At 52.3% G+C, this 12,767-nt stretch overlaps 2 protein-coding genes across 3 annotated transcripts in view; both read right to left on the reverse strand.

The window, feature by feature from the left end:
* Positions 1-236: 236 nt before the first annotated feature.
* On the reverse strand, positions 237-7,514 carry SLC29A3 (solute carrier family 29 member 3). Its single transcript, XM_010714516.3, has 6 exons — positions 7,367-7,514; positions 6,473-6,724; positions 4,158-4,240; positions 3,646-3,872; positions 2,732-2,894; positions 237-1,878 (listed from the first exon to the last, which is right to left on the reverse strand). Exons 2-6 carry the CDS (start codon positions 6,710-6,712, stop codon positions 1,215-1,217), a joined length of 1,377 nt encoding a protein of 458 aa, XP_010712818.2. The 5' UTR covers positions 6,713-6,724; positions 7,367-7,514; the 3' UTR covers positions 237-1,214.
* A 3,037-nt stretch (positions 7,515-10,551) lies between these two features.
* UNC5B (unc-5 netrin receptor B) overlaps positions 10,552-12,767 on the reverse strand; it is a 29,123-nt gene continuing 26,907 nt past the window's right edge. For both annotated transcript variants that reach the window (XM_085230194.1, XM_010714303.3), the window contains 4 exons: positions 12,326-12,475; positions 11,942-12,106; positions 11,672-11,850; positions 10,552-11,220 (listed from right to left, as the gene is read on the reverse strand). In XM_085230194.1, the coding sequence (XP_085086320.1) occupies positions 11,055-11,220; positions 11,672-11,850; positions 11,942-12,106; positions 12,326-12,475 (660 nt within the window). In that variant the 3' untranslated portion in view covers positions 10,552-11,054. The remainder of the gene's footprint in view (positions 11,221-11,671; positions 11,851-11,941; positions 12,107-12,325; positions 12,476-12,767) is intronic.

Below are 12,767 nucleotides of genomic sequence, written 5' to 3' on the forward strand. Positions count from 1 at the left end.
ACACAGTGAAAACATTTACAGCTCTGCTCATCTCCGTGAAGCAGCTGAGGAGGTGGTACGAGCCGGAGTCCATCTGGCAGAGCCTTTTTGGACTCTGGCTCCATGCAACCTGGCTCCATCCCATCATGCACATGGGGAGTGGCACTACAGGACGTGGTCAGTCATGGCAGAAAGGAATCCGAGTTGTGTCCCAGCCTGCACAGCATCTCCAAGAGAAATCATTCCAGGCACCAGCATTTACACAGAATTAACTTTATTACCAACGGTATCAGACAATCAAGTCCTGTCTTGAGAGGTATTCGGTAATTTCACTGTGTAACATCATGGAGAGGATGGACAGATGTGCAAAGCAGCCAATAAATGAATCAGACCTCATAACACCTGGTACGTGGGGAAAACCAAACGACACAGAGCAGAGGACCTCTAACCTGTCTTTAAAAGCACACCAAGGCCACCTGAAGCTAAAGACATAATGGTGGTTAATGCCACCACTAGTGCTTGTGCTGTTGACTGCAGAGCCCATGTGTGCAAAGTTGAGCACTGTAAAGCTTCTCCTCTTCATCATACACCCTATTATGGGGTGTTACAGTAACTCACCCCCCTGAAAGTACCTGGGGACTGTCATGCCACCCATTTGCTGAAATTAATCAATTTTCTGCTGTGAACTCAGTAATTGTAACATCAGAGCCCCTTCAGCAATTCTCCCCGATTTTACAGACCCTCTTTAGCACAGGCTAAAGGCACATTAAAAACACAGAAGACCTCTTCACGTTTCAGTTTCCTTAGGATTCACCTGCAGATCAGTAGGGTAGTGTACACTATCACTGCCTTCACAACTGCACCCAGTAGCACAGAAAAGCAAACAGCCACAGGCTGGAAAAATCATCTGGAAAAATCAATGCATGAGGAAGTGCAAGTGGAATCTCCTTTGCACACACCAAGGTTTCCCCTTCCTTGGAGAAATCCCTCTGCCCTGCTGCTGTTCACCCTCTAGGCTCACTGAAGGCTCCAAGGGCTGAAGTACCTCTGGTTCCACACCACCATTGGGGTTTCATGCAGCGAGATGCCTGTTTCCAGGGGCATTTTAACAAGGAAAAGGTTTCTTTGACTGCTCAGGCATTCTCATTGCTACCCTGCAGTCAAGCCTTTTGGTCCATTTGCTTTGCTCCCAAACTCCTGGCTGGGCAAACTAAGAGCATCCCTCTGGCTCTTCCCTAGATGAGGTGCACCACCAGCACAGAGCATGCAGAGCCCATGGCCAGCCCCAGGACCAGATAAAAGCTCATCACCACCCCCGCTGCCTCGGCCAGCTCTTTGGGCACAATCTTGGGGCCGTAGACAAGGGCCAGCGTCCCCAAGTAGCCATTGCTGAGACCCAGCAGTGTGGTGAACGCCACCGGGTAGACGTCACGGTTGAAGAGCACCGTCCTTATGTGGGCCCGGGGCTGGTAGTTGCAGAGGATGAAGAGTGGGAGGAAGATGGTCCTGAGGAGAACGAGGGCAGGCAGCAGCCTGCTGTTGGGGCCAGGCACCTGGATCCAGGCAGTGATCTGCCGCCCGCACCAGTCAGCAAAGTTATACAGCAGGAAGCTTGTCAGAGGCACAAAGTACTTGGTGGCCCACAGGCTGCCCGATGTCTGGTGGACAGACTGGATGCTGGAGGAGAGCGAAGGGAAGATGATGATGGAGACAAAAAAGACATAGAAGAGGCAGAAGCCAAGGGCGGCAGTCTTGTGCAGGATGGGGCGCAGTGGAGGGACGACGGTGCTTTGGGGCAGGCTGTGTGCTGGGCCTCCTGGCTCTGCTTCATCCTCCATGGGGCTGCTGGGTGACGTGGTGACCAGTGATGGGTGCTCCCAGTGGCTTCCCATGTAATACCTGAAAAATGGAGGAGGGAGATCATACAGAAGTTGGAAATATGGGGTGGAGCAGTACCCTCACCAGCGGCTCCTGAGGAACACAGCTCAGTGGGGATGGTGATGATGGGCTGATGGTTGGGCTAGATGATCTTAGCGGTCATAGGATCATAGAACCATAAGGCTGGAAAAGCCCTCTCAGCTCACCCAGCCCACCCCTACTGCCCATGTCTCTCAGTGCCACATCTCCACAGCTCTGCAATAGCGTCTCCAGGGACGGTGACCCCCCTGCCTCCTTGGGCAGCCTGTGCCACTGCATCACTGCTCTTTTGGAGGAGAAGTGTGTTCTAATGCCCAAACTGAACCTCCCCTGGCATAACTTGAGGCCATTCTTTCCAGTCCTGTGGCTGTTACCTGGGAACAGAAGCTGACCCCCCAGTTCACCACTGCCTTCACTCAGGCACTTGTAGAGAGTGACAGGATCTCCCATGCGCCTCCTCTTCTCCAGACTGTCCCATCCCAGCTCCTTCAGCTGCTCCCCGTAAGACGTGCTCCAGACCCTTCATAGCTTCACTGCCCTTCTCTAGTGTCCGGAGTGGACACACTCTAGGGCCATGTCTTTTTTGTAGTGAGAGGCCTAACACTGAAACATAGCACTCGAGGTTCAATCTCAAAATCATCAATAAAGATCTTAAAAAAGATACTACTGATATTTATCTTTTCCAACTTGAACGATTCTATAACTCTATGATTCTATTCTTCTCCCTTGAGAAAGCTCCTCGGAGGCTCAGCTCATGACAAGTTTCATCCCGAGGTTTTGGCCAAATGGAGGGCAGCAGTGCTGCCCAGTGGGTGCTGCCAGAGCCCCGCCATACCTGGAGTACTCCAGGCGGGGCAGCAGGAGGTACACCATGATGCAGACTATGAGGAAGATGTCCGCCGTGAGGAAGTAGGCCAGAGCACTGTCAGTCACGTCAGCCGCTGCCGCCAGGTCGATGATGGAGGCGATGGCACTGACTGTGCCTCCCATGGCCTGACCTGCAAGGTTGCTGTTTGTGGGGAGTGGCCGAACCAGAGGCCTCTTGAGCCCCCTCCATCACGTCACACCACAGCCAGCATGTGACCCAACCCAAAGGGCCAAACTCATTAAAACACTCTTGTTTCAGCCTCAGGAAAAACATCACCATCTCCATTTGATTTTTTTTTTTTTTTCCTTTCCTCATGGTTTCTCAACACATTCCTACAGCACATTCATAACGTTATCAACACCAGCAAGCCTCCAGGGAGCTCATCACTCACAGCTCCCCACGTGCCCCTCATCACTTATGGAAATGCATGTAAATGCTGAGAGAGGAAACAAGGCAACATTTAAGATTCTTCCAGATGCAAAGTGAGGAGTGAAAGGACAGCATCTCCTCATGTGAGGAAAACACAGATCATGCTGTGGCTTTAGCTGTGGGCACTGTGAGTGATGTTCTCCTTTGAGCAGGGATGGACCTTCACCATCCCTGCTCAGACATCAGCACTGGAGATTGCAGGGCATTTGCAGAAACGAGAGCTCTGACTCATGTGACCCACTATGCTTCTCGTTCAGCAACTTCCCTTTATCTGCAAGTTTTTGGGTTTTTTTTTTCTTCGTAGGGCAAAGTGAAGTTTCTAAAATAAACACCATGTGACAAAATACCAGACGCAAAGGGAATAAACCCAACCTACAGCAACCCATGGAACACAACAGCAGCAGGAGGGGGGTACACAGCAGGAGGGGACCCTTCATGCTCAGGGCACGCACCTGTCAGCAGTGCCTGTGAGTTCCTCATGGGGAAGCGGCTGCTCAGGCCCAGGATGCTGCTGGTGAAGATGGTGGAGGCACCGCTGACCACCACCACGCAGCCAATGGTGAGGGCAAAGAAACAGGTGGTCCAGGAGGACGTATCCACCTTCACCAGCACCGTGATCACCAGGAAGATGGACAGCATGATGAAGAGGGAGGACAGGATGCGGACGCTGGCGGATACCCTGGAGACAGCAGGGAGGGACAACTCCGTGACCTTCCTCTTAACTCCCTGTCCTGAACCCATGTTCTACCCTCATTTTAAAACTGTAACTTAATAGGCGTGACACAGGGAGCAGCATCTCCTCTGCTGTGAGGATCAAATAAAATCCAATCTAAAATAAAGAAAGCCAAAGGTGGAGGAGATCACTGCTTGAGCAAGGAGGGTATTTGTTACACAGGCTCTCAGCTCACCCATAGGGCAGAAAGGAGAGAGGGGCAGAGGGGAAGGCAGCCCACTCCGCACGCACCTGTTGACCAGCAGGAAGTTTCCAACCAGGCACAGCACTGAGGGCACAGTCGAAGCGATGGAGATGTAACTCTCAAAGTAATCCTGCCAGGAAAAAGGGTGGGAAAAGAAAGGTCAGGTGGAGCAACACAGAGAGCTCTAGCTCCTAAATCTGGCATGACACAGCACAAAAGGTACTACTGCCCAAACCCAGCGTGCAGCCAGGAAGCAGGAGGCATTTGGCACCTTTGCTCTCCATGCTCCAGGTTTCTCTGCAGCTTTGCACTGTCTTCTTTTAATCAGTTTACAAGCATGTTAATTTATTCCTCACCATCAAGAGCTTTACTGCAAGCGACGGGAAATCTAATAATCGCTCCTAGAGGGGCTGTAGACACGGAGATGTAAATGCCTGCACTTACTGCATCAGCTTGGGAAGCAGCAGGCTCAAAGCTCTGCAGACATACAATGAATTAGGGAATAGACAAAACAACAGGCTAAAACTAAGCCTTATTTACCAACCTACCCAAAAAAAGCCCCCGGGGATATTTAATACACTTCCAAGTTAATTTTCTTTTTGAAGCGCTGGTGAGGAAACAAAGCTTTAGAAAGCTTTGCACCAAGCAGAAGTACATCTGCACTTGCAGTGATGCTATGCTTCAAGCACCACAGGGAAACGCTCGCTTGCTTGCATGAGCAGCAGGAAGGGAATTTGAGAAAGTATTTAAGAAACTTGGGAATCTGAGCTGCACTCAGTCACCCAGGGAAGTTTTACTCCACCTTACCCATGGCCAAATGCTGCTGGAAGAGAAGGAACAAGCAGAAGTGTTTCAATTGCTATTGTTTCTGGCTAAAAGGAAAACGAGAAGGAAGACTATGAGTTGATTCTATTTCTGCTGACTCTCTGCAATGGCCTGCATCACTCCTGTGGACGTGGTTTGAAACAAAGCTACAAAGCAACAGGATCACACCGTACCACTGACCAGCAGCAAGCATCGCCATACCCAGAAGATAGGCGTGCAGCACACTGGGATGTGTCAGGTTTGAATCACAAACCATTTGCAAGTTTTAAGCCTTTGGGAAAGTCTTTGCCATGGCCAGAGTGCTTTCCAGAAGGGCTGAAAGGAGCTGATAGCTTTCTTTTTTATTCAGCTTAACCTCCAGAGAAGACCCGGGTTGCTCTGTACTGACAGAAGTAACAGCCCTCATGCTCAGGAGGGCAGCGTGCATTCAGATGTTGGCACAACACCAAGCAAGGGAACAAACTCAACCATGCCCTTACACTGGTTACAAAACCAAGGATAGAGGCTCTGCATGGAAAAGGAAGAACATCTTTTTTTAACAGAGAAATGACCTGAGCAGGGATACAGCAATCCTTAAAACAGGACTTTTTAGGATGGAGACGTCGGTGCCAGAGGAAAATAATGTTCTCTGGATGGGCCAACCTTCCAGGCCAACACTGCTCAAGCATAAAGGGCTTTCATGATGCTGAGAAAGATCTTCCAAGGATACCCATTTCACCCCAAAGCAGCTTATTAAAAAATTCCCTGGGACAAGCTTCCTGTAGAAGCAATAGGAGCAGGTGGGATGCAGGAGGACAGCATGCTTCGTACCCTGCCCTGAGCATCCTCTCCAGTACAGAGGAAGGGGCACTCAGCACCAGCCTGGCTGCATCATTATGGTGTCCATCAGCTTAATTCACCCAAGATCCCCATCTGCACCAGCACTCTGGTGCTCCAGCATTGTGGTCCAAGCACCATCAGTTGTACTGTGCTTTCTCCCCATCAAAAGAAGCCCACACAGCAGACTTGAGAGCAACCAGCACAGCTGTTTGCTGGGTACCATACTGGTGTCAGAAAGCACAGAGAAAACGCGGGTGTTGCACCGGGCTCTGTGCTTGTGAAAAAATGTGCCCAAACCACCTGAGCAAGCTGAGCAGCAGGAGGAGCTGATGCAGACTCATCACAACCACGCTTTTTTGAATCAGAAGGAAAAAGCATTACTTTGGAGAGGAAGCAAGGAAACGAAGGGAGGCCACGCCTGCTGGGAACATTCCCATGCAAGGACAAGGCACGAGAAGGCTTTTGGAGAAGACGGCTTTCTGGGGAGAGAAGTGCCTTGTGTGCCCACCTGCTAGCAAGCCTGCTACCCCCAGTGCACGTCACAGTGTGACAAGTTCCCCATCCCATATGCCAAGAACCAGATGTTTGTGGCCTCAGTAGCTACTCTGGTCACACCTGCCAGACCTTTTAAGAACCTCCAGGGTGACTCCACCACCACTAGAACGGCACACTGGTTGGCTGTGTGCTTCCTTGGTGGTGCCAACCCGTCTGCACTCACCCGCAGGTCAGAGGGGGCCGGTTCTGCCTGCTCTGAGCAGTTCTGTAGCTTATATGCCCAGTAGTGCTTGGCCGTGATGAAAAAGTTCCATGGCAGCAGCGACCCGACGCCCAGGAGGAAGAAGATCACATAAGCCCCATTGAGGTGGTCACTCGGCTTCGGCCGGCTGGCTCTGTTCACTGAGGGTTCCTCAATCAGCGGCTCTTCGTCCGGGGAAAAGCTGCTGCCTGCTGGGTGCATGGCGCTGGCACGCTGCAAAACAGCCATGTGAAGGGGGTTAGCAGGTGGGAGGCAGCAGGAACTGCCCTGTGGGTGCCCAGCTGAACCGGTATGGGGCTTGGGAGGGCTGCGAGCTGAAAACTCTGAAGGTGAGATTGAGACAGGTCTGCCACAGCAGCACCGTGTGCCCATCCAGCAGGCGGCACCTGGCCCTGTTCATCACAACTAATAATTAACCCGTACCCACGCTCACTTTTCGCTCTTGTAAGCAGGAAACCCAGCTCCTGCAAAGCTCGGAGGAACATCAAAACAGCACATGACCTCCCTCAGCACATCAGGCTGTGCAGTGACCCATCAACCAGGCTTCTCAAAGCGTCCTGGAAGCTGACCTCGTGCCCCCAGGCTTGTAAACTAACTCAGCCCGGTAAGGGCTTTGCTAAGCCACTCGTAAAACCGGTGCAACAGCAGCGGGCTTTGCAGGGCGACTGCACAGCCACGCAGCTTCTCCTGGCTCTGCCCGACGGACCCCCCCGGCAAAAGCTGCGAGGAAGGCCCCGCTAAGGCTGCGAGGGGAGAAACTGTCGGAAAAGGGGGATTTTGCAGAAATCCTCCCAGCAAGATGGAGGGAAGCGCTGCGTGACATCTCTCCACCCGCAACCCCGCAGCCCCACTTACTCGGGTGCCGCACACCCCGTCCGCTCCTTCCGTGCCGGGTCGGGCCGGGCCGGGATACGCCGCCAACACCGCCCCGCTCCGCCCCGAGGGGTGGCCCCGGCCCGGCCCCCGGGCGGTGCCGCGGCGGACGGAAGGGAAGCGGCGGGAGGCGGCAGCCCGCCTCCTGCTCGGCGGTGAGGCTAGAGTCACTTCCTCCCCTCTGTTTCCTTTTTCCCCTCTTTGGTTCCCGACGTGTTTCCACTATTTTTCAAAACGTATTTTCAGCCTTTTTTTCTCTTCTTCCCCCACGACTTGGTTGTGGCGGAAGACGCCGAAGGTTGAGCACATCACCCCTTCCCAAGTGTTGCATATTAAGGCACATTTCTTCATTGGAAGAGCGGTGATGCAGTGACACAGGCCGCCCAGGGAGGTGGTGGGGTCACCGTCCCTGGAGGTGCTGCAGAGCCCTGGAGATGTGGCACCGAGGGACGGACACACACACACACACAATGATTTCTCTTTGCGAGCAGCCGTGCAGAAGCTCATGCCCAACCCGCGTCACCGGTGGCGGTGCATTGAGCTGGAAAGGCTCTGGAGGAGCGCAGGGGGATCTCTGCAGAGGCTTCTTCTTGGGATTTTCATTCACATAGATGCACCAGGCTGGAAAAGCACCTGAGGAACCAGCGCAGCCTCTCTGAGTCAGTAACCCATCAGCTCCAAGGGATTTGTCTGATATTTCTGACCTGCTGCAGTCTATCATGTCAAAAGAACCACTGTTGGAGAAGAGCTTCTGATCACAAGGGACCGTGACAACTGAGCAGGGTAAATAAAGCCAGGCTGTGCTGAACAAAGCCACAATGGTCCCTCGAGTCAGCATTACCCACACCCGAGAGATGCCCCATGCTGCAGACCCACAGGTCAGCTCCAGTCAATTCAATCCACCGACTGCAGTTTTGGGCTAAGGGGAAAGAAAGGACCAAATATTCCAGCAGGAGCACATCCAATGCTGCAGGAGAACAAGAAGGGCAGCCATTCCCTACAGTGACCCCAAGCCACTGTAGCCAAGGGCTGCAGCCAAAGCAGAGTGCTGTTGTCCCTTAGGAGTGCCATACCTACAGCATCCAACTAAAAGCAGGTGGGGGGAAAACCACCTGGAGTGTTCAGGATGACATCCTGAGTTGAACTCCACGCACATGAGATGGATGAAGATTGGCCATGATGAGAAAGGGTCCCCAAAACCCCTCCCCAATGTGGAAGTCCCAAAGGCAGCCGGGTCCACAGGGACAGAGCTCCAGCAACCGTCAAGCCCAGAGAACCAACCGGCGAGTGATGCACAAGGAGGAGAGAGAGCAGACTGTCTACTTTTTTTTTTTTTTTTTCCTTTCCTTTTAATTATTAGACTAGGAAATATAATTTATTGCATAAAAATTAATTTGTTACAATAGGAACGCTAAACTTTATTTACAGTTCTTTAGTTTACAGAATAAACAGAACGCAGATGGAGAGGATGCCCCCAGGCCCATCCCCTGCACGTATAAATATGGAGACAGACGCTGCCAGCACCACACGGCCCACGGCCCCGAGGCTGGCACTGAATGGCCCCAAAGGGAGGAGAGACGGATGCAGACAGACAGGGTAAGAAGGACAGATGGACGGCCACATGCTCCACGGAGCAGGCAGCGAGAATGAGAGCGAGAGAGATTCAGACATGCCCTGTCCTGCACCCAAAAAGAGCAGCTCGCCTCCCACAGAGGAGTTGCCGAAGCCCTATTTAATCTCAGCAGCCGCTTCCTTAGAGCAATTCTTCATTTTTTCCCCAGATTTGCTTCTTCCCCTCAGCTAAGGGATGGGGTGTTGCTGATTGGATGCTGAAATGCAACCTGAAGGAGAGAGGAAACCCTTCCTCGGTGGCAAAGAGATTCACCCAGAAGTTTTCCCACCCCAAGCTTCCAACCTGAAAAAATCTTTTTTTTTTTCTTTAATAGGCAATTTTCTAAGATACAACAATCACCGAGTAAATACTTCTACCTGCAGGTAATCTCTATGTTTAGCCTTCAATGAGACACCATATCTTTGTGATGAACCTCGTTATCCTACGATTACTTTCCCATTCATCACGCAACATCTCCACTGTTATAAAAAGTCAACTACAGGAAAAAAGGGAGAAAAAGGAGGTGCAATGGGATGGAAATCCAATGGCTGCTTACATGCTGGAACACTTAGCCCGGCTCCCAGCCTGGCCCTTCCTTACCAGCAAGGAAGCGAGGTAGAACTCAGCACAGGACCAAAAGAAACCCGAAGAAAGCAAACTAAGGACTCCATTGGCATTGTTTTCCAACCCCAACACAAAGCCAACACTTCAAAATGCTGGGTGGCATGGGGCATGTCCATAATTCCAGCAGGCTTTGTGCAAACATGCAGCGACCCTGATACGTGCAATGGCACAGTGACCCCCAGGCATTGTCCTCATGCAGAAGCAGGACAGCCCCATATGGATCTCCCCAAAGCAGACCGCAGCCGCACACCTTCCTCCCTGCATCCCTGCCAAATACTGACCCAAAACCAGGGAGCCCAGAGGATGTGGTCTGCCCCCCGACCTGCCTCCCAAAACCCCCCTGTTTGGGGAACGAACTCCACCATCTGGATTTCTGTTAAAAAAACAACTTTGGCCTGTGCCTAGCGCCGGGCTGAAGTCTTTGGTTTGTATTTCTCTATATGAAGGCGCAGTCATCCTAAAAGCTCCCCCCAAAACTACTCTGGGGAAGAATCTATGAATGCATCTGGCATCCCTTGCTGATGCCACAAGGGATGGAGACAGAGCCCAGAGATGGAGGAAGAGCAAGGGGACAGGGGCACCGTGCTGTGCTGCTCCTTACAGAAAGCCATGGAGAGAAGCAGGACAGCAGCCCTCCTGTGCACCTGCAGCCCCCACTCCATGGGACTGCCACCAGGAAAGGGAACACGCGGTGAAAACCTGGGGGAGGGTCTCAGCTCACCCTGAAGCACAGGGGAATAGAGGCACTTAACCCTACGGACTTCCTGGGGTCCCAGGACATGTAAACAAGGTTTGCTCGGCTCGACCGCATACTTTCCCTACAAAAGAGCGCTCATTTAAATCTCTCTTTGCCACTCTGACCACAACAGTGCTCTTCCCTCTCTCTCACACACACACACACAGACACACACACACAAAAGATTTATAAATCTTTCTTTTTTTTTTTTTTCATATTTTTTTTTAAAAAGGACTCATCCAAAGATCTGGATAATAAATTATTTGCGTTTCCTAAGAAACTGTCGGGTTTTTTTTTTTTTTTTTTCCTTTTTTCTTCCTTTCCTACATGCCTTATGAAGCTGTCTGAAGCCTTTGACAGAAATAAGCTGCTTGCCTAGGTTGTACTCATCTCTTCAATGCAGAAACGCTATCAAAGGAGGAGGAGAACCAGATGGGAAGGAACCCAAAGGAGAAGGAAAGCCCCCACTGCCTCGGCTCGAGAAGCCCCAGTTCCTCCAGCATCACCAATGCCACCCGAGAGGAGGAGGAAGGCCGTGTAACACTTGAATTGCTTGTAAACGCTGAGGATCGGTCCGTAAGGCTGACAGTGACGTGGGGAGGGAGAAGCGGGGCCCTCGGCCCTTCCTCATTCAGCCCCCGTGCAGGGACAGGTGGTGGGGAAGGTCCCCCTTCGCCATCCCCCTGAAGGGAGCACCATCAGCAGTCACCCTCTGTGGCCATGACCACCAGCATCTCGCTCTTGCCCATCTCTTCTAAGGCACTGGCCAAGGTGTTGAGATCGCCATCGTCTTGGTGCTCGGCTTCCCATAAGTCCAGGATCACCCCAGTGGGGCTGGCTTTGGTGGCAAAGTAGTTCAGATACCTGCACAGGAGAAGTAGAAGGAAAATGCAGGTTGGCGCAATATCCTTTGAGGATGGAAGGGTGGATGCTGCTGGAGCAGCCAACTTCTTTGCAGTGTGAACCATGATAGGAATGCCATGATGCAAATGCCAAAGCCCTTAAGCCACTGTCTGTGTTTTTATACAGAGCCAGCATTCATGCAAAAGCAGTGCAAGCTTTGTTTCGCTGAAATCATTGACCATGTCCCCTCCCTTCCTTTGGGCCTCAGAGGAGAGCCCAGTTGGGAACATAACAAGCATGGACGAGGGCCAGGCCAAAATAAGGAGAGATCCAGACCACAGTGCGTGTATATGGATGGAAATAACTATGAGCAGGTATCTCTGTATCTCTATGTGGGCTTCTGTGGATGCATATAACCTGGCTAGATGAAATCTAGCATGAACAGAGCACAGACCAAGCTCGGGAGACTCACCGGTCCATGGAAAGTTTCTGGGCGAGAAGCCTCCAGTCATTCCCCCTGGAGTTGGGAGCATCCAGGCTGTTGCAGATCTTCTGCCGAATGGAGAGGGGGATTTTGAAGGCGTAGGGTCCCAGCTGAGTGGTGGGGGCACTGCTGCTGTGTGAGTGGAGGGTGTTGAAGGAGTTGGCATGCTGTGAGGGGAAAGGGAGATTTTTGAGCAGAGGGTTGGGAGGAGCCCCAGTCTCTGCCTGCGCATCCCTTGGCTGTCCCCCTCCAGCTCACCTCTCCCAGCATGACATGGAGTTGGAAGATCTGCCCTTCCCCTTCCACCTGCCGGACGCAAATCTTGCAGGTGAGCTCGGTGGAGGCCTGGCTGTACCTCTCCAGTGTGAAAGTGCAGTGCAGGGCTCGCTGGCTGCCGCTCCAGATGTGGTAGAAGGGGATTTCCTGAAGGGCACCAAAGCATGGGCTCAGCCAAGGGGAAATCCCATCTCCTCCAGCCATCTTATGGGGATGAAGTGGGAAAGAGAGACCCTCCCCAAACAGCATCCCACCAGGAAAGAAAAACAGACCCCCTTCCTCTTCCATCCTTTCAGGAGTGAATCCTAGAAATAATACAAGAGCAGCTAATGCTCACCACCCTGGGGATCCCAGGTGGCTCCTCACCTGGTACTTGGCCAGCAGCTTGCTTCTCCACAATGAGTGGGGGATGTCGTGGATGGAGAGACGCAGGTTGTGGTAGCTGTCCTTGAAGGGCAGGGGCTTGGGCTCCTCCAACAGGTAACCGCCCAGAGTCCGTTCCAGCTCCAGCACCTCCTGTGCATATCAGGACAGGTGGCATCAGCCTCAGGAGCCTGACTCACCCCACTCCCAGTCGAACCTTCAGCTTAGATTTGTGAACTTGAACAAAATCCAAGAAGCACAGTGCTGCCTACACCTCCACCTAGAGGCACTAGAGCAATCCTGATGTGGCAGAACAAGGCACAGGGAATTAAACAACCACCGCACCAGTGGTGGCCCATGCAGCACCACTGGCCTGGGGCCCCCAGTACAGGAGGGATGTGGAGCTGTTGGAGCAGGTCCACAGAAGGGCTACATAGATGATCAA

This window comes from Meleagris gallopavo, chromosome 8 (assembly GCF_905368555.1).
Source record: "Meleagris gallopavo chromosome 8, MGAL_WU_HG_1.1, whole genome shotgun sequence".
Taxonomy (NCBI): domain Eukaryota; kingdom Metazoa; phylum Chordata; class Aves; order Galliformes; family Phasianidae; genus Meleagris; species Meleagris gallopavo.

Excerpts from the sequence above, each read along its gene's own strand:
- SLC29A3 (XM_010714516.3), bottom strand. The coding sequence starts at position 6,712 with ATGCACCCAGCAGGCAGCAGCTTTTCCCCGGACGAAGAGCCGCTGATT. Across the intron at positions 4,241-6,472 it reads CGGCCCCCTCTGACCTGCGG|GATTACTTTGAGAGTTACAT; the intron begins GTGAGTGCAGAC and ends TTTTCCTGGCAG. Across the intron at positions 2,895-3,645 it reads CTCACAGGCACTGCTGACAG|GTCAGGCCATGGGAGGCACA; the intron begins GTGCGTGCCCTG and ends GCAACCTTGCAG.